The following is an 18,716-nucleotide window of genomic DNA, read 5'->3' as shown; positions in this document are numbered from 1 at the left end:
CTCTAATTAGCCCAGTTTGGACCAATTAATTGTGGAGGGAGCCTCTAACCAGCCCAGTTTGGACCAATTAATGGTGGAGGGAGCCTCTAACCACCCCAGTTTGGGCAAATTCATGGTGGAGGGAGCCTCTAAACAGCCCAGTTTGGGCAAATTCATGGTGGAGGGAGCCTCTAACCAGCCCAGTTTGGACCAATTAATGGTGGAGGGAGCCTCTAAACAGCCCAGTTTGGGCAAATTCATGGTGGAGGGAGCCTCTAACCAGCCCAGTTTGGACCAATTAATGGTGGAGGGAGCCTCTAAACAGCCAAGTTTTGGGAAATTCATGGTGGAGGGAGCCTCTAACCAGCCCAGTTTGGACCAATTAATGGTGGAGGGAGCCTCTAACCACCCCAGTTTGGGCAAATTCATGGTGGAGGGAGCCTCTAACCAGCCCAGTTTGGACCAATTAATGGTGGAGGGAGCCTCTAAACAGCCCAGTTTGGGCAAATTCATGGTGGAGGGAGCCTCTAAACAGCCAAGTTTTGGGAAATTCATGGTGGAGGGAGCCTCTAACCAGCCCAGTTTGGACCAATTCATGGTGGAGGGAGCCTCTAAACAGCCCAGTTTGGGCAAATTCATGGTGGAGGGAGCCTCTAAAAAACCCAGTTTGGACCAATTCATGGTGGAGGGAGCCTCTAATTAGCCCAGTTTGGACCAATTAATTGTGGAGGGAGCCTCTAACCAGCCCAGTTTGGACCAATTAATGGTGGAGGGAGCCTCTAAAAAACCCAGTTTGGACCAATTCATGGTGGAGGGAGCCTCTAATTAGCCCAGTTTGGACCAATTAATTGTGGAGGGAGCCTCTAACCAGCCCAGTTTGGACCAATTAATGGTGGAGGGAGCCTCTAAAAAACCCAGTTTGGACCAATTCATGGTGGAGGGAGCCTCTAATTAGCCCAGTTTGGACCAATTAATTGTGGAGGGAGCCTCTAACCAGCCCAGTTTGGACCAATTAATGGTGGAGGGAGCCTCTAACCACCCCAGTTTGGACCAATTCATGGTGGAGGGAGCCTCTAACCACCCCAGTTTGGACCAATTCATGGTGGAGGGAGCCTCTAAACAGCCCAGTTTGGGCAAATTCATGGTGGAGGGAGCCTCTAACCAGCAGAGTTGGGGGAAATCAGGGTGGAGGGAGCCTAGTATTAGCAGAATTGTGCAACGCTTATGGTGGATGAGTATGAGGATGCGGAGGAATTGGAGAGGTTGAGTACAGACATGGAGTTTCATGTTGGGGTGCTTTACACAGGTGGGCACAAAAATGACGGCTCTACCCAGTGGTGGTTCATTTTTATCAAAGTGAGCCGGTCGGCACTCTCAGCTGACAGACGGGTGCGCTTGTCAGTGATGATGCCACCGGCTGCACTGAACACCCTCTCAGATAGGACGCTGGCGGCAGGACAGGACAGCACCTCCAAGGCATATAGGGCAAGTTCAAGCCACAGGTCCAACTTCGACACCCAATACGTGTAGGGCGCAGAGGGGTCGGAGAGGACAGGGCTGTGGTCGGAAAGGTATTCCCACAACATGCGCCTATACTTCTCACGCCTGGTGACACTAGGACCCTCCGTGGCGGCACTTTGGCGAGGGGGTGCCATCAAGGTGTCCCAGACCTTAGACAGTGTGCCCCTCGTTTGTGTGGACCGGTGAGAACTTGGTTGCCTACTGGAGGAACTGCCCTCCCTGCCGCCAACGTCACATGCTGGAAACATCTCCATCATATTCTGCACCAATTGCCTGTGGCAAGCATTGATGCGATTGGCCCTCCCCTCTACCGGAATAAAAGACGAGATGTTGTTTTTATACCGGGGGTCAAGGATAGCAAAGATCCAGTACTGGTTGTCCTCCATGATTTTGACAATACGCTTGTCGGTTGTAAAGCACCCCAACATGAACTCAGCCATGTCTGCCACAGTGTTAGTTGGCATGACTCCTCTGGCCCCACCGGAAAGTTCAATCTCCATTTCCTCCTCATCCTCCATGTCTACCCATCCGCGCTGCAACAATGGGACGATTCGAAGTTGCCCGGAAGCCTCCTGTATCACCATCACATCATCGGACAACTCTTCTTCCTCCTCCTCCTCCTCCTCCTCCTCCATTAAACGCAGTGAAGCGGACAGATGTGTGGACCTACTCTCCAGCTGTGACGGATCGGATGCTATCCCTAACTCCTCTGTGTGATCTGAGTTATCCCTGATGTCAATCAGGGATTCTCTCAGAACACACAAGAGCGGGATTGTAAGGCTCACCATCGCATCCTCAGAGCTCACCCTCCTTGTGGACTCCTCAAAGACCCGTAGGATGTCACAAAGGTCTCTCATCCATGGCCACTCATGGATGTGAAACTGAGGCAGCTGACTTTGTGGCACCCTAGGGTTTTGTAGCTGGTATTCCATCAAAGGTCTCTGCTGCTCAACCACTCTATTCAACATCTGAAACGTTGAGTTCCAGCGTGTGGGGACGTCGCACAAAAGCCGGTGTTGTGGCACATGCAGGCGTTGCTGGAGAGATTTTAAGCTAGCAGCGGCTACTGTCGACTTGCGAAAGTGGGCGCACATGCGCCGCACTTTCACCAGTAGCTCTGGAACATTGGGGTAGCTCTTTAGGAAACGTTGCACCACTAGGTTGAAGACGTGGGCCAGGCATGGAACATGTTGGAGTCCGGCAAGCTCCAGAGCTGCTACCAGGTTCCGGCCGTTATCACAAACGACCATGCCTGGGCCCAGGTGCAGCGGCTCAAACCATATTGCCGTCTCATCGAGGAGGGCATCCCTCACCTCGGAGGCAGTGTGCTGTCTGTCCCCCAAGCTGATCAGCTTCAGCACAGCCTGCTGACGTCTACCAACGCCAGTGCTGCAACGTTTCCAACTCGTAGCTGGGGTCAATCTAACAGCGGAGGAGGAGGCGGTGGCGGAGGAGGAGGCGGTGGCGGAGGAGGAGGCGGTAGAAGAGGAGGAGGAGGGGGGTGTTCTTCTCGTGTCCCTGCCAGGAATGTTAGGCGGGGAGACGAGGTACACCGGGCCAGTTTGGGAAGCAGTCCCAGCCTCAACTACATTCACCCAGTGTGCCGTCAGTGAAATGTAGCGTCCCTGTCCGCATGCACTTGTCCACGCGTCGGTGGTCAAGTGGACCTTTGTGCAAAGCGCGGAACTAAGGGCCCGCCTGATGTTGAGTGACACGTGCTGGTGCAAGGCGGGGACGGCACACCGGGAGAAGTAGTGACGGCTAGGGACGGCATAGCGAGGTGCCGCAGTTGCCATCAGGTCCAGGAAGGCGGGAGTTTCAACAAGCCGGAACGCCAACATCTCCTGGGCCAGCAGTTTAGCGATGTTGGCGTTCAAGGCTTGCGCGTGTGGGTGGTTAGCAGTGTATTTCTGCCGCCGCTCCAATGTCTGAGAGATGGTGGGTTGTTGTAAAGAAACGCCTGATGGTGCCTTTGATGGTGCAGGAGAAGGAGATAAGACAGGACCAGGGGAGGATGAGGTAGAAGTCAACAAAGTGGCGGAGGCAGATGAAGTGGTGTCCTGGCTCGTCCTCTGGAGTGCATCGCCAGCACAGTCAGCAGTGGCAGTGGCAGAGGCAGAGGCAGAGGCAGTGGCAGTGGCGTGAACGGCAGTCGGCCTTTGTCCTGCCGTTGCTGCCTGCCACTGATTCCAGTGCTTGGATTCCAAATGACGGCGCATTGAAGTGGTGGACAGGTTGCTCTTCTCAGAGCCCCTAATCAATTTCGAGAGGCAAATTGTGCAGACAACACTATATCTGTCCTCGGCGCATTCCTTGAAAAAACTCCACACCTTCGAGAAACGTGCCCTCGAGGTGGGAGTTTTTCGGGGCTGGGTACGAACTGGAACATCTTGGGAGATTCCGGGTGTGGCCTGGCTTCGCCTAAGCTGCTGACCTCTGCCTCTGCCTCTAGCTACCCTTTTTGGTGCTGCACCTGCCTCAACATCCACACTACTTTCCCCGCTTGACATCCCCCCTGTCCAGGTCGGGTCAGTGTCCTCATCATCCACCACTTCCTCTTCCAACTCCTGTCTCATCTCCTCCTCCCGCACAATGCGCCGGTCAACTGGATGCCCTGACGGCAACTGCGTCACATCATCGTCGATGAGGGTGGGTTGCTGGTCATCCACCACCAAATCGAACGGAGATGGAGGAGACTCTAGTGTTTGAGCATCTGGATACAGATGCTCCTCTGTTAGGTTCGTGGAATCGTGACGTGGAGAGGCAGGTTGAGGGACAATGAAAGGAGCGGAGAACAGCTCTGGGGAGCAGGGACAGTTTGGGTTATTGTTCTGTAAAGCTTCGGAATTTTGGGAGGAAGGAAGACAAGACTGTTGGGTAATAGGAGGAGAGGAGGCAGAGTCTGACTGGCTGCTGGACAATGTGCTGTAAGCGTTCTCTGACAGCCATTGCAAGACCTGTTCCTGGTTCTCGGGCCTACTAAGGTTTGTACCCTGCAGTTTAGTTAATGTGGCAAGCAACCCTGGCACTGTGGAGTGGCGCAATGCTTGCTGCCCCACAGGAGTAGGCACGGGACGCCCTGTGGCTTCACTGCTACCTTGCTCCCCAGAACCATTCCCCCGACCTCGCCCACGGCCTCGTCCACGTCCCTTTCCGGGAGCCTTGCGCATTTTGAATTCCTAGTTAGAAATTGGCACTGTATACCAGTAGTAAAAATTGTGGGTGCACGTAACCCCAATATATTCTTTGAATTCCCAGTCAGAAACTGGCACTATATGGCAGTAGCAAGAAATGAGGGTATTTGTATTCCCAATATACTCTTTGAATTCCCAGTCAGACAATGGCACTGTATACCAGTAGTAAAAATTGTGGGTGCACGTAACCCCAATATATTCTTTGAATTACCAGTCAGAAACTGGCACTATATGGCAGTAGCAAGAAATGAGGGTATTTATAACCCCAATATATTCTTTGAATTCCCAGTCAGACAATGGCACTGTATACCAGTAGTAAAAATTGTGGGTGCACGTAACCCCAATATATTCTTTGAATTCCCAGTCAGAAACTGGCACTATATGGCAGTAGCAAGAAATGAGGGTATTTGTATTCCCAATATACTCTTTGAATTCCCAGTCAGACAATGGCACTGTATACCAGTAGTAAAAATTGTGGGTGCACGTAACCCCAATATATTCTTTGAATTCCCAGTCAGACACTGGCACTATATGGCAGTAGCAAGAAATGAGGGTATTTGTATTCCCAATATATTCTTTGAATTCCCAGTCAGACAATGGCACTGTATACCAGTAGTAAAAATTGTGGGTGCACGTAACCCCAATATATTCTTTGAATTACCAGTCAGAAACTGGCACTATATGGCAGTAGCAAGAAATGAGGGTATTTATAACCCCAATATATTCTTTGAATTCCCAGTCAGACAATGGCACTGTATACCAGTAGTAAAAATTGTGGGTGCACGTAACCCCAATATATTCTTTGAATTCCCAGTCAGAAACTGGCACTATATGGCAGTAGCAAGAAATGAGGGTATTTATAACCCCAATATATTCTTTGAATTCCCAGTCAGACAATGGCACTGTATACCAGTAGTAAAAATTGTGGGTGCACGTAACCCCAATATATTCTTTGAATTCCCAGTCAGAAACTGGCACTATATGGCAGTAGCAAGAAATGAGGGTATTTGTATTCCCAATATACTCTTTGAATTCCCAGTCAGACAATGGCACTGTATACCAGTAGTAAAAATTGTGGGTGCACGTAACCCCAATATATTCTTTGAATTCCCAGTCAGAAACTGGCACTATATGGCAGTAGCAAGAAATGAGGGTATTTGTATTCCCAATATACTCTTTGAATTCCCAGTCAGACAATGGCACTGTATACCAGTAGTAAAAATTGTGGGTGCACGTAACCCCAATATATTCTTTGAATTCCCAGTCAGACACTGGCACTATATGGCAGTAGCAAGAAATGAGGGTATTTGTATTCCCAATATACTCTTTGAATTCCCAGTCAGACAATGGCACTGTATACCAGTAGTAAAAATTGTGGGTGCACGTAACCCCAATATATTCTTTGAATTACCAGTCAGAAACTGGCACTATATGGCAGTAGCAAGAAATGAGGGTATTTATAACCCCAATATATTCTTTGAATTCCCAGTCAGACAATGGCACTGTATACCAGTAGTAAAAATTGTGGGTGCACGTAACCCCAATATATTCTTTGAATTCCCAGTCAGAAACTGGCACTATATGGCAGTAGCAAGAAATGAGGGTATTTGTATTCCCAATATACTCTTTGAATTCCCAGTCAGACAATGGCACTGTATACCAGTAGTAAAAATTGTGGGTGCACGTAACCCCAATATATTCTTTGAATTCCCAGTCAGACACTGGCACTATATGGCAGTAGCAAGAAATGAGGGTATTTGTATTCCCAATATATTCTTTGAATTCCCAGTCAGACAATGGCACTGTATACCAGTAGTAAAAATTGTGGGTGCACGTAACCCCAATATATTCTTTGAATTACCAGTCAGAAACTGGCACTATATGGCAGTAGCAAGAAATGAGGGTATTTATAACCCCAATATATTCTTTGAATTCCCAGTCAGACAATGGCACTGTATACCAGTAGTAAAAATTGTGGGTGCACGTAACCCCAATATATTCTTTGAATTCCCAGTCAGAAACTGGCACTATATGGCAGTAGCAAGAAATGAGGGTATTTATAACCCCAATATATTCTTTGAATTCCCAGTCAGACAATGGCACTGTATACCAGTAGTAAAAATTGTGGGTGCACGTAACCCCAATATATTCTTTGAATTCCCAGTCAGAAACTGGCACTATATGGCAGTAGCAAGAAATGAGGGTATTTGTATTCCCAATATACTCTTTGAATTCCCAGTCAGACAATGGCACTGTATACCAGTAGTAAAAATTGTGGGTGCACGTAACCCCAATATATTCTTTGAATTCCCAGTCAGAAACTGGCACTATATGGCAGTAGCAAGAAATGAGGGTATTTGTATTCCCAATATACTCTTTGAATTCCCAGTCAGACAATGGCACTGTATACCAGTAGTAAAAATTGTGGGTGCACGTAACCCCAATATATTCTTTGAATTCCCAGTCAGAAACTGGCACTATATGGCAGTAGCAAGAAATGAGGGTATTTGTATTCCCAATATACTCTTTGAATTCCCAGTCAGACAATGGCACTGTATACCAGTAGTAAAAATTGTGGGTGCACGTAACCCCAATATATTCTTTGAATTCCCAGTCAGACACTGGCACTATATGGCAGTAGCAAGAAATGAGGGTATTTGTATTCCCAATATACTCTTTGAATTCCCAGTCAGACAATGGCACTGTATACCAGTAGTAAAAATTGTGGGTGCACGTAACCCCAATATATTCTTTGAATTACCAGTCAGAAACTGGCACTATATGGCAGTAGCAAGAAATGAGGGTATTTATAACCCCAATATATTCTTTGAATTCCCAGTCAGACAATGGCACTGTATACCAGTAGTAAAAATTGTGGGTGCACGTAACCCCAATATATTCTTTGAATTCCCAGTCAGAAACTGGCACTATATGGCAGTAGCAAGAAATGAGGGTATTTGTATTCCCAATATACTCTTTGAATTCCCAGTCAGACAATGGCACTGTATACCAGTAGTAAAAATTGTGGGTGCACGTAACCCCAATATATTCTTTGAATTCCCAGTCAGACACTGGCACTATATGGCAGTAGCAAGAAATGAGGGTATTTGTATTCCCAATATATTCTTTGAATTCCCAGTCAGACAATGGCACTGTATACCAGTAGTAAAAATTGTGGGTGTATATAGCCCCAATTCTATTGCTAGGGGACTTGCAGGGTATTTCTGGGGTGAAGGTGGGGGGGCACACCGTTGGAACGGGTATCGGGGTATATATCGGGTATACGGGAATACACTGACAGTGTATTCCATTCAGGATCCTGGGAAAGCTGGGTTGCGGCGATTGAGCCCGTCAGTGCCACGTTACACTGACAAGCTTCTCCCTGGAATTTAGCTCTTACAAGAGCTGTTGGTTGTCTTCTCCTTCCTATCCTAGCCTGTCCCTGCCTACCCAGAATCTAAGCCCTAGCTAGCTGGACGGAAACCTCCGTCCTCGGTGAATTGCAAGCTCAGAATGACGCGAAGCTGGGCGTCGCTGTTCTTTTAAATTAGAGGTCACATGTTTTCGGCAGCCAATGGGTTTTGCCTACTTTTTTCAACGTCACCGGTGTCGTAGTTCCTGTCCCACCTACCCAGCGCTGTTATTGGAGCAAAAAAGGCGCCAGGGAAGGTGGGAGGGGAATCGAGTAATGGCGCACTTTACCACGCGGTGTTCGATTCGATTCGAACATGCCGAACAGCCTAATATCCGATCGAACATGAGTTCGATAGAACACTGTTCGCTCATCTCTAGTTAACACGTGTCAGAGTGAGCGCTTCAAAACAGATCCCATTGACTTCAATCGGTTCCGTCTTACGCACGCTACATATTGAAATCAATGTGTTATAAAGCCTCCCATTAATTTCAATGTGTAGCGCGTGTAAGATGGAAGTCAATGGGATTCTGTTTTGAAGCACTCACTCTGACACGTGTTTACGTGTCAGAATGAGCGCCGCATTACTCCGTGGGAACAGGGCCTTACAAGTCATACTGATCACATACTGATGAGCTATCATTTGGATAGTATAGATATCCTGTGACCCATAGTGTCCATATGCAGAATCCCTATCCAGAATTGACTGAGTTGTACCTCGGGAGGAGCTCATGGGGAACATCCCAGTATATGACCCTGCCCTGGTTTACCAGTCCTTTGTGCCTTTTCACTGGAAATCTTTTCGAGTTGATCTTTTGTGTATCACTAGGAAGTAGCCACCGCAACACAAGAGTGCGAGTCTTCGTCCACAAGATGAGTCCACCTATGAGTCTTTGACCTGACTGCACAACATAACATGAAGATGCCAGCACTGTGTGAGTAGTCTGTATAGATCATAGCTGTAACAACTGCGTGAGAACATCACAATGACACACAAGGACTTGGCTATTGGAAAGAGTTGATTGGAAGGAAAGGGGAGGATGTCTTAATCCAACGAATTCATTCTAATAGACAGAAGAAGAAACAAGTAGCGGCACTCGCAGTTAATTGCATCTTGCCATCTGCTCCAGTGGGTAACCTGTTGAAAAAGATGCCAATAACTCAGGACAAGAGTGCCGCTACTTATTTACTCCTCTACTTTAAGGCTGAGTTCACACAGGGTTTTTTGGTCAGGATTTTGAGGCCATATACACCTCAAAATCCTGACTAAAAAGGCTCCCGGGCAAAGAAGTGACATGCTCATTCTTTGAAGACACTCCCTCCCGACTAGGCCCATTCATTGATTCTAATCCGGAGCGGAGTGCATCGGCATCCAGTCGCGGCTACCGATATTTTGGTCCGAAACCTAAGGAGGCCTCCGCCTCAGGTTCCGGACCAAAGAACCCAGTGTGAACTTACCCTCAGTCCACCTACTCTTTTAAAGTGGTTATAGACAGGACCATGTGCAGCCAGTTAGATCCAAATAGGAGCAAATCAAGCAAGGGAATATTCAGACGATGCTGTTGGATGCGGCCATATTTCCCAGCTCAGACCCAGTCAGAAGACCCGAATTCCAATCCCCATAGTGGTGTAGGATGGTAGGAGTCCCTCCTGTCCGCATATGCCTGGAGGTCATGATCCTGTGGGGAGATTGATCTCCTTTCTACTATATACTCTCTTCTGCCTAATATATTTATATCACCTCTGTGAATCACAACCTGAATGAATCTGCTGTGAGACGGATATGACAACACTATTTTTTTCCATTTTGCAGTCACCCAGAAGAATAAAATTCTGTGATAATTTTGCTCGGTGACACTTTGCTGAACTGTCTCTGAGTGACTGTCTGTATCGCTAGTACTAACCATGACCTTATCCTGACAGTGCGTGACAAACACTATGCACATTTTACCTAAAGGGTTCCCTGGGGTGATTCAGGAACCAAGTGAACTTTTGAAGCTTACAGTTCCTGCACTACACTTACCAAAATACATAGAGGCTATATACAGTTGTACTGGAGACTTTGCATCTAGACAAAAAAGGGAACATTGCTTCTAGACTTACTCGTAATGTATCAGGCTCTGTTCACACACTGCAAAAATTGCACATAGCTCAAAGTTACTCTTTTTTGGTGTAAAAAAACCAAACGCTATACTGCTTGACTTGATCTCTGTATACAACAGGTCTGCTGCTATTCACACTCGTGCAAAGCCACTTAAAGAAGGGGCAAGTGTTCCTTATTAAACAACTAGGTGCAAAGTGTATTAAGTGACCCTTCTTTGCCAAAGGTGCACAAAATTTAACAAGGAGGCGTGCCTATACCATACATAGACATGGACAGTAAAACTAGTCCAAAAAAAGGCACATCTGCAAAAAAAAAGGGCAAGTCATGTATTAACCCCTTATCTGTGCATATTCCCCATACGTGGTTGGATCTTCCAGCAAATGCCTCAGGTTTTCTAACAGGCTTCAGGCTGAAAGTTGTTTTGTTGGCCAAACACAGGAGATAATATAAAATATACACTCAGTAGGTCTTTTATTTATACTTTTCCTCCCATTGTGATCAACCTCTGCCTCAAAAAACTGCATGTATGATTACAGCCATAGAGATCTCCTTCCTAAACTTGTAAACTTAAATGGGCTGTGCTGTTAAGTACGTTTATCCCCATCCACAGGACATGCAATTTTCTGTATCCGCAGGACACGTGGGTGATTGTTGGAAGCCTGACTACTGTGTGCCCCAGTAAAACGGGAGTCTGAGTGTCGCCCTAAAGCCTCATTGTGACTACAGCACCAGTGCACTTGCGTCACCACCACTCCATTCCCTGGTGGAACGCGACTTTCCATGTCAGAATCAGGACCAAAATACGCCATACCGCGTCCCGTGTGAACGGGGCCTTAAACAGTATAAATCAAATATTCATATTTAATACAATGAACAAGAATGCAATTTATTCCTCCAATCCGATCTTAAGCAATATCATCATATAATCTACGGTACGACACAACGTCCTGTCCTAATACAATACAGTCACCTATCGGCCCACCTCAGCACAAGGAATCCTCTGTCTGCAGAGATGAAGGACACAGATTAAATCACCGCACAGTTTAAGGTGGAAAGCTGGGGCACCAGGAGATTAACAGATAATCCTGCGATCAAGTGAAAGTATTTGGATGAGCCTGAAGTTGAACTTCCAAACCTCATGTTTAAAGGGATTGTGATTGAGACTGAGCACAGCTGCGATTTCCTGACACTTCGGCAGCCGCACTTCCACAATGCAATATTGCTGCTTGCCCAAGATTAATGAATGTTGTGTCTGTGGCAGATGGGACAACTCTGATTTGCTTTACAAATAGATAGCGAGATCCGAGTCAGGCCCATAAGGTTAGACGTGTGTAAAAGCCGGGCTGATCATCAAATAGTTAAAGATATGTGTCGTACAAACTGAGTTGTGGATTTCATTGACGCTTTATTCATTCGTGATGCCAAAAAATGAGCAATGTGCATTAGCTAATGAATATTAATCATTTCCTAAAAGGCTAAAAAGATACCAAGAACCAAGCAAAACAAATAAAAGGAAAATCTTCGCAGTGCGGACGTCTCCGGTCTCCTGCGCCACAGACACCCAGCAAAGCAGCTGCTGCCTGGAGAGAAAAGGATTCACATCTGAGACCATTAATTACCAGATGTCACCTACTGCTGGAGACGCCACACAAAGCGAATAACACAAGACTGCTCCTACAGCGCCACCTAGTGCTCACTGGACTCACTGCAGCGGCACTGCTCACACTGCAAATATAATATGGAAGCTGAAGATTGCGCCTCAAATTTATGTTATTTACATGAAAACCACTAAGAGCAGACAGGCGTACTAGATACAGAGAGACTAGATGGCAGAATCAAATGCCCTACAAACATTATGTACTAGGATTTTACTATGAAGAAAATTTGTGAAGCGAATCTGTCACCAAAAAAACCTCTCAATATCAAACCAGCCACAGTGCATTGTAGGTTACGTTATACTGACCACCATCATACCTTTAGGTAATCCAATAGATGCACCATTTACTTAAGAAGGACCTTCTACCACCTCCAACAAGTACAGCTCTTACATCAATTAATAGGGGTTGCACCACTGGTTACAGCACAGTCAGAATTTTTTTTTTTTTTATCTAGCCCTCACCATTCCTGAGCAATGAATGCTGTTATGGTGTCTGCTGCACAATTTAGGCTCTGTACTGTCAGGAGGGCGGTGTCAGGCAGGGGCAGGCAAGGGGTGTGATTCTGAGCTCTGACAGTGGCTGCCTCTGATTGGAGCTCTGCATCACACCCCCTGCCTGACACCACCTTTCTGACATTACAGAGCTTAAAGAGGACCTTTCATGGTTTGGGGCACAGGCAGTTCTATATACTGCTGGAAACAGCTTTCCCGATCAGTCCCGGTACCGTAGCTCTTTACAGTCAGAAGGGTGTTTCTGACACTGTAAATAGCGCTGTACTGTGTGAGTGGGGAGGAACGCCCCCTCCGATAATACTCGTCCATGCACGAGCACTGTGAGCAGAAAGAAGGGGGCTTTCCTCCCCGCTCACACTGTACAGCATGATAGGCGCTGCTTGTACAGAACGTTCCTGACAGTGTCAGGAACGCCCTTCTGACGGTAAAGAGCTATGGTACCAGGACCGCTAGCTCTTCACCCAGGACACAGATTGTGAAAGTCGACAGTGCGCTGAATTCAGCGCAGTCGGCCTTCCAGCAGTATATGGAACTGCCTGTGCCCAAACCCATGAAAGGTCCTCTTTAAATAACACATCAGGCTATTTGTCTTATAGCTGTGGCATGCTCAGTCTGCTCTGACCGAGGCCTAGAAGATTGAAACCCAGGACAGAGGACGCAGAGAGAGAGGGCGTTTCAGAAGAAGATGGAGGCCGCACTGGAGATTTATCTCGCAGCATTGGGGACGCCTCCAGTGTTGTTTAAGCGATGGGGTCCGCCCCCAGTGCTGCGAGAGAACTCATTTGTATACCAAAGAAAACCGGAATTACTACCGAATGGCAGCACGAAGAAGACATTTAAAGGTAGGAGAATAGCCTTTAAGGCTAATCCTACGTGTTGACTCCACCCCGACGACAAGCGTCCGGGCAGTAGGTGCCTTTCTCTGTTTCGTGCGGTTGTCACACTATTAACATGGGTAAGCTTTGTCATGCTCCATCTGGATATTTTCCCTGAACATAGCTGTATTCCATGTTTTGTACTGCTAATTTTTTTATGCATTTTTGTGCAGTGACTCTGCACTTCTGCATTATACTCATTAGAATTATAGTCCACTTTCTTATGGTGTGTCATAGCATGAACAGGGATTTAATCCATCCTGGCACTCTACTGACCCGTAGTTATTGTACGTTATTCCTTTCTTGTATGTCCCTTTCTTATATTAATGATGATGTCAAGATATAAATAAATATTAATGATGATGTCAAGATATAAATAAATAAATATTTTTTGTAAATTTTACAGTCCATTTTTTTCTGTCTTCCTGAACCACTAAGTGTCATACTTACCTTTTGTTTGCTTGTGTGACCCAAAGCAGTGAAAAAACCACAGGCATATTTAGAATTGTGTTATTCTTCCGCTGGCCTTGCTACATGTGGCCTTAACCTCATGGAGATTTTGCTCTGCGCCTATAAGGGTGCATTCAGACTACGTAACGCCGGGCGTGTATGAGAGCCGTACACGCCGGCATTACGGCAGACTGCCGAACACTTCCCATTCACTTCAATGGGAGCGCTCGTAACAGCGGCGTTTACGAGCGCTCCCATTGAAGTGAATGGGAAGTGTTCGGCAGTCTGCCGTAATGCCGGCGTGTACGGCTCTCATACACGCCCGGCGTTACGTAGTCTGAATGCACCCTAAGAGTGGTTTTTTGCTTTCTTCAGCATCAACATGGGGTTTTAGATGTATAAAACAGCTCGATAACTCAAAGGACCTTTAGTCTTTTTCAACCCACTATGTATGTATTGCTCTTTAATGTAATTGTGTATTTTTTTTATGTATACTTTATGTAATAAATAACCTTATACATGGTTAATGTCATAATTAGAACCTCACTACACAGGTTACCATCACGCTCAGAAGCAATGTGCCTCTTATGTACTACTTAGTGGGACACAACAACCAACAAAACCACATCTATGCCGTTGCAGGAACGGTTAGTGACATAGTGAACATACCTTTTTGCATTAAAGTCAATTTTGCTGGTGAGATATCCCACATTAAATCTATATGAATATCCTGCTTTTTAGTACATCTACCAAAGCAACATCCTCTCTTATGGTTGCCATTCTAGTATAAAGATTGCCCAGTCCCAATGTGCAGTGACCTCGTGGGATAACTGGTACTCCAATAGGTTCAGCCATCCCTCAGGTGCACCAAACAGATAACTAAACCTTGAAGAAAAGTAAAGATGACGTCTCCATCTCCTGAATATACTTTCTGGATGCCCAAATTCAGCAATTCAAAGAGAAGGGGGTTCTAGGCGGTATTGGCTTGATGAGAAGCTGATCTATTTAGTAAGTGCTGCACTTCTTTTATATCTTCTAGAGTTTGGAGCTCTTGTCAGGCCCCTGAACATCCTATCAGTAAAAGAGAATGGACAATTTACTTTCTGAATCAATTCATCAGTTTTCTAGATCTCTGCTTGCTGTCATTGATTCTGCTTACTTCTAGTGAATTAAAGGGATCCTATCATTAAAACTCAAGTTTTTTGTGACTACCACGTAGGAACGGCCTTAAGAAAGGCTATTAGTCTCCTACCTTTAGATGTCTTCTCCTCACCACCTTTCGGTATATAATCTGTTTTTTGTCGGTATGCAAATGTGTTCGCGCAATACTGGGTGGCGGTCCTCCGCACTGGAGGCGTCCCCAATGCTGCAAGAGAACTCTCCAGCACCGTCTCCTTCAGGAATGGATCTTCTTCACGTCTTCTTCCGGGGGTGGTTTCAAACTTCTAGGCCTCAGGCAATGCAGGCCGCAAGAAGATGGCTGCTTACAATACCGTGCAAGCGGCCATTTTCTTGTGGCCTGTGGGCATGTGCAGTTGGCTTTGCCTAGAAGTTTGAAGCCCCAGAAGACCCATTCCCAAAGAAGATGGAGGCGGCGCTAGAGAGTTCTCTCACAGCACTGGGGATGCCCCCAGTGCTGCAAGAGTAACTCATTTGCATATCGACGAAAACCAGATTATATACCAAACAGCGGCGTGGAGAAGACATCTAAAGTTAGGAGAAGAATAGCCTTTTTTTTAAGGCTATTCCTATGTGTTAGGCAGAAAAAAAAAAAAGATTTAATGATAGGATCCCTTTAAGGATAGCATCAAAGTTAAAGGGGTATTCCCATAACTCTTGTTCACCAAAGAGCAGGCTCTGTGCTCTCTTCACTTCCTGGATTTCTCGGCACATTGGTGGGCGGGGTTTCACTTCCTCTCCTATGTTTGCAGTCAGTAATGAGGGATTGGTTGTAAATGCATTACCACAGTATACAGCTTATGTAGAAGCTGATGTAGCAGAGCTGGATTTGAGTCAGTGCATTACATACAGAGGTAACGGAATCCCTATCTCAGCCCTTATCAGCCAAATTCAATTACACCGGCTGATAATTCAGAGTTCAGAAATACCAGAGCTCTCACAAGCTTCATTACTTGTCAGACATACACAGCTCAGAGCTGCTCCCAGCCCCTCCCTCCTCCCCTGAGAGCAGGCAGCTACCTCACTTGGGAATTGAGCAGATGAGCCCAGGGGGCCATAAAAACCAAGTGTAAACAATAAAGTGAATAAATTAAGATAGCGGCCAAATAAAGCAGCTTTGATAAAGCAATACATTTAGGAAAAGTCTTAAATCCACATAAACTAGCAGTATAGATAGGATCCTTGTTATGGGACAACCCTTTTAACCTAGAGGTGCATCAGCATTTCACAAAGACATGAGCTATTTTTTTTGAATGCAAAAAAAAAAGAAAAAGGAAGGACAAATAATGCACAAGCCATGGATTTTTATACATTTTATTACAAGATCCAGGACTGAAGCAGAATTTTCATCGAGATCTTGGGGTCCATTAGTCCTTCTGCAAAAGAAAAGTAAAAGAATTAACATCCTGAATACTAGAAGTCTCTACATCGGCTTAGATTTACTAGGTGGCTGTTGGGGGGACGTGGTGAAAATCTGAGAAATCAAGAATATGCCTCGTTATTGATTTTTTTTTTTAATTCAACATGTTATTGATTATTTAACTTTCCTGTTACACGTGCAATTTAAGAAATAGCAGGATTCAGTTTTTTGGTCAGAATCAGTCATTGGTGTTTGCACACGTAATAGCAGCCGTACAATTCCATGCGCAGTGAGTAGCCAAGGTGCACCATTTCTCATTAAAATAAATCATATATATGACAGCAAATGTGCTCTCATTGCAAATAGCAACCCATCAGGAATACAGGGCCGGCTCCTGCGCAGCCACATTCACTTTCATTAAGTGTGAGGGGCAGCAATTTGGATCAGAGATTGGGTACCAGAAGCAGGAGTTTTGGCTCAGACATCAACATTATTTTAAGGTAAGGTAGGGTAGACTAAGATCACATGCACGCTGTTCTCATTTATTCTTAGTTACCTAAAACAGGACCGACACCCAAAGGAGAAGGGACACTATCCCAAAATCATTGATATTGGAACATTGGACCACGTCTCAAGCTACGGCTCGGTCCCGCTTTAGGCAATAAAGAAGTACACTGAAAATTTACAAGGATTTAGCAAAGCTCACTTGTCAAAATATAAGAGTACGATCGTTGGTTTCATCATGCAATGTAGATCTGGGATATCATGCATAACCATCCTTTACACGGCTAGCCTACAAGCGTGGATCACATAGACGGCCACATCAAAAGCCAATGTGGCCATAAGAAATTGTGGCACAATATTTTTGATACACTTAGGCTGGTCTTACATGGCCGTAATGTAAGTCCGCAATTGAAGGTTTTCAATTGCGGACACATTATATTCAATGCGGCCTCTTACACCTCCAGATATTTTATCTGTGGTGTGGCCAGGCCGCAATCGAGGTCCGCAATTTATAGAACAAGTCCGTAACTGCGTGAATTGCAGCACTGCATGGACTTGCTCATAGAACTCTATGTGCGAGTGCGGCAGGACACGGACATCTGCGGTGTCTATGTTGCTGATCAGCAACTTGCGGACCGTACATTCAATACGGTCGTATAAGACCAGCCTTACAGGACAATATTCTATTTCTTACACTGTACGGCAGTCTCTAGGTGGGGCCATTTGGAAAGAAATGCCATACAACTGCATTACAAGCTAAAAGAACACCACAATGTCTTATGTGGAGGAGCACAAGCAATGTATTCATGCAGACATGCTACTGAAGTACCTGGAAATACTAGCCTGAAAATCACTGGGAAAGTGGCAGGAAAAGAAAAGGGAAAAAAGAGTTAGTGGTATAGAAGAATAAAAGGACAAAGTGTAAAATTTAGAGACTCATACAGGGTTGTTTGAGAGAGAAAATAAAAAATATATATATACATTTATATATTATTGGTGTGACCAGGGATGAGGGAGATAGATAGGATAGATATGGATGGATAGATATTCATCCCTGTTCAAGCCAAGCTGGAATCCATGACACCCTAGTCAGTCATGTGACCACTAAAACCAGTTGGTGCAGACACAATGACTGGCTAAATCAATGACGTGTCGGCCATTTCCAGTCAGGCAGAAAGGAAGCAGTGAAATGGACATTAAGGGGTGAAAACCGGTTTTATAAATTAGCACTTAAATCAATAATTGATTACATGTTAAAAATAAATAAATAAATAACTGTTACATAAGGTCATAAGAGTGAACCCAACAACGTCTGTTCACATTAGCATTTGGGCTTCCATTTTTAGAGTCCACTTGGGGACCCTCCAAAAACCCCTATCCGCTTAAAAAGTGATTACCTGCAAACCCCACAGACTATAAAGGGGTTCAACAGGTTTCCGCCATATTATACTGAACTCAGTGGAAAGAAAAGTCTTATGACAACTATTACACCCAAAAAGTGGGACCGAGTCCCCAAATGCTGGTGTGAACCTAGCGTGACCTAATAAAAGTGTGGTTAAGAATGAACTTAAAGGGGTGTTCCCATGTACATGATCAGATCTATATTTGTAGATAATTAAAAGTTAAACATTTTTACAAATATAAGTAATTAGAAAGTTGGAGAAAATCTATAAAATTTTTAAAGGGGCGTTCACACTAGCGTCGGTGTCTGACAGCTAGTGTCCGATGCTAATGTCCGCGTAAGATTTTGCACGAACGTTAGCATCGGACACCGACACTACTTAGAGAAAACCTTTAAAACTCTGCTAAATGTTTAATTACTTATATATGCAAAAATGTTTAACTTAAGTATCTACCGTATTTTTCGGACTATAAGACGCACCCAGGTTTTAGAGGAGAAAAATAGGGAAAAAAAAATTTTCAGGCAAAAAATGGTAAAATATTTAATATATGGGAGTTGTAGTTTTG

At 45.3% G+C, this 18,716-nt stretch overlaps 1 protein-coding gene across 4 annotated transcripts in view; it reads right to left on the bottom strand.

Moving 5' to 3' along the window:
• The window catches only part of RPS24 (ribosomal protein S24), a 253,575-nt gene that overhangs the window by 226,764 nt on the left and 8,095 nt on the right, over positions 1 to 18,716 (bottom strand). For 2 of the 4 annotated variants that reach the window (XM_075257992.1, XM_075257993.1), the window contains 2 exons: positions 17,578 to 17,601; positions 16,186 to 16,260 (listed from right to left, as the gene is read on the bottom strand). The exons of 1 other annotated variant lie outside the window; for it this stretch is intronic. Coding sequence is in view for 2 of the 3 variants with exons in the window: in XM_075257993.1 (XP_075114094.1) it covers positions 17,599 to 17,601 (3 nt within the window). In the remaining variant the exon portion in view is untranslated. Of the gene's footprint in view, positions 1 to 16,185; positions 16,261 to 17,577; positions 17,602 to 18,716 lie in introns of those variants that run through there. One more of the 4 variants, XM_075257990.1, reaches the window with a different exon arrangement.

The sequence above is a fragment of the Leptodactylus fuscus genome, chromosome 10 (assembly GCF_031893055.1).
Source record: "Leptodactylus fuscus isolate aLepFus1 chromosome 10, aLepFus1.hap2, whole genome shotgun sequence".
NCBI lineage: Eukaryota > Metazoa > Chordata > Amphibia > Anura > Leptodactylidae > Leptodactylus > Leptodactylus fuscus.
This window is presented reverse-complemented; position numbering and strand designations above follow the sequence as displayed.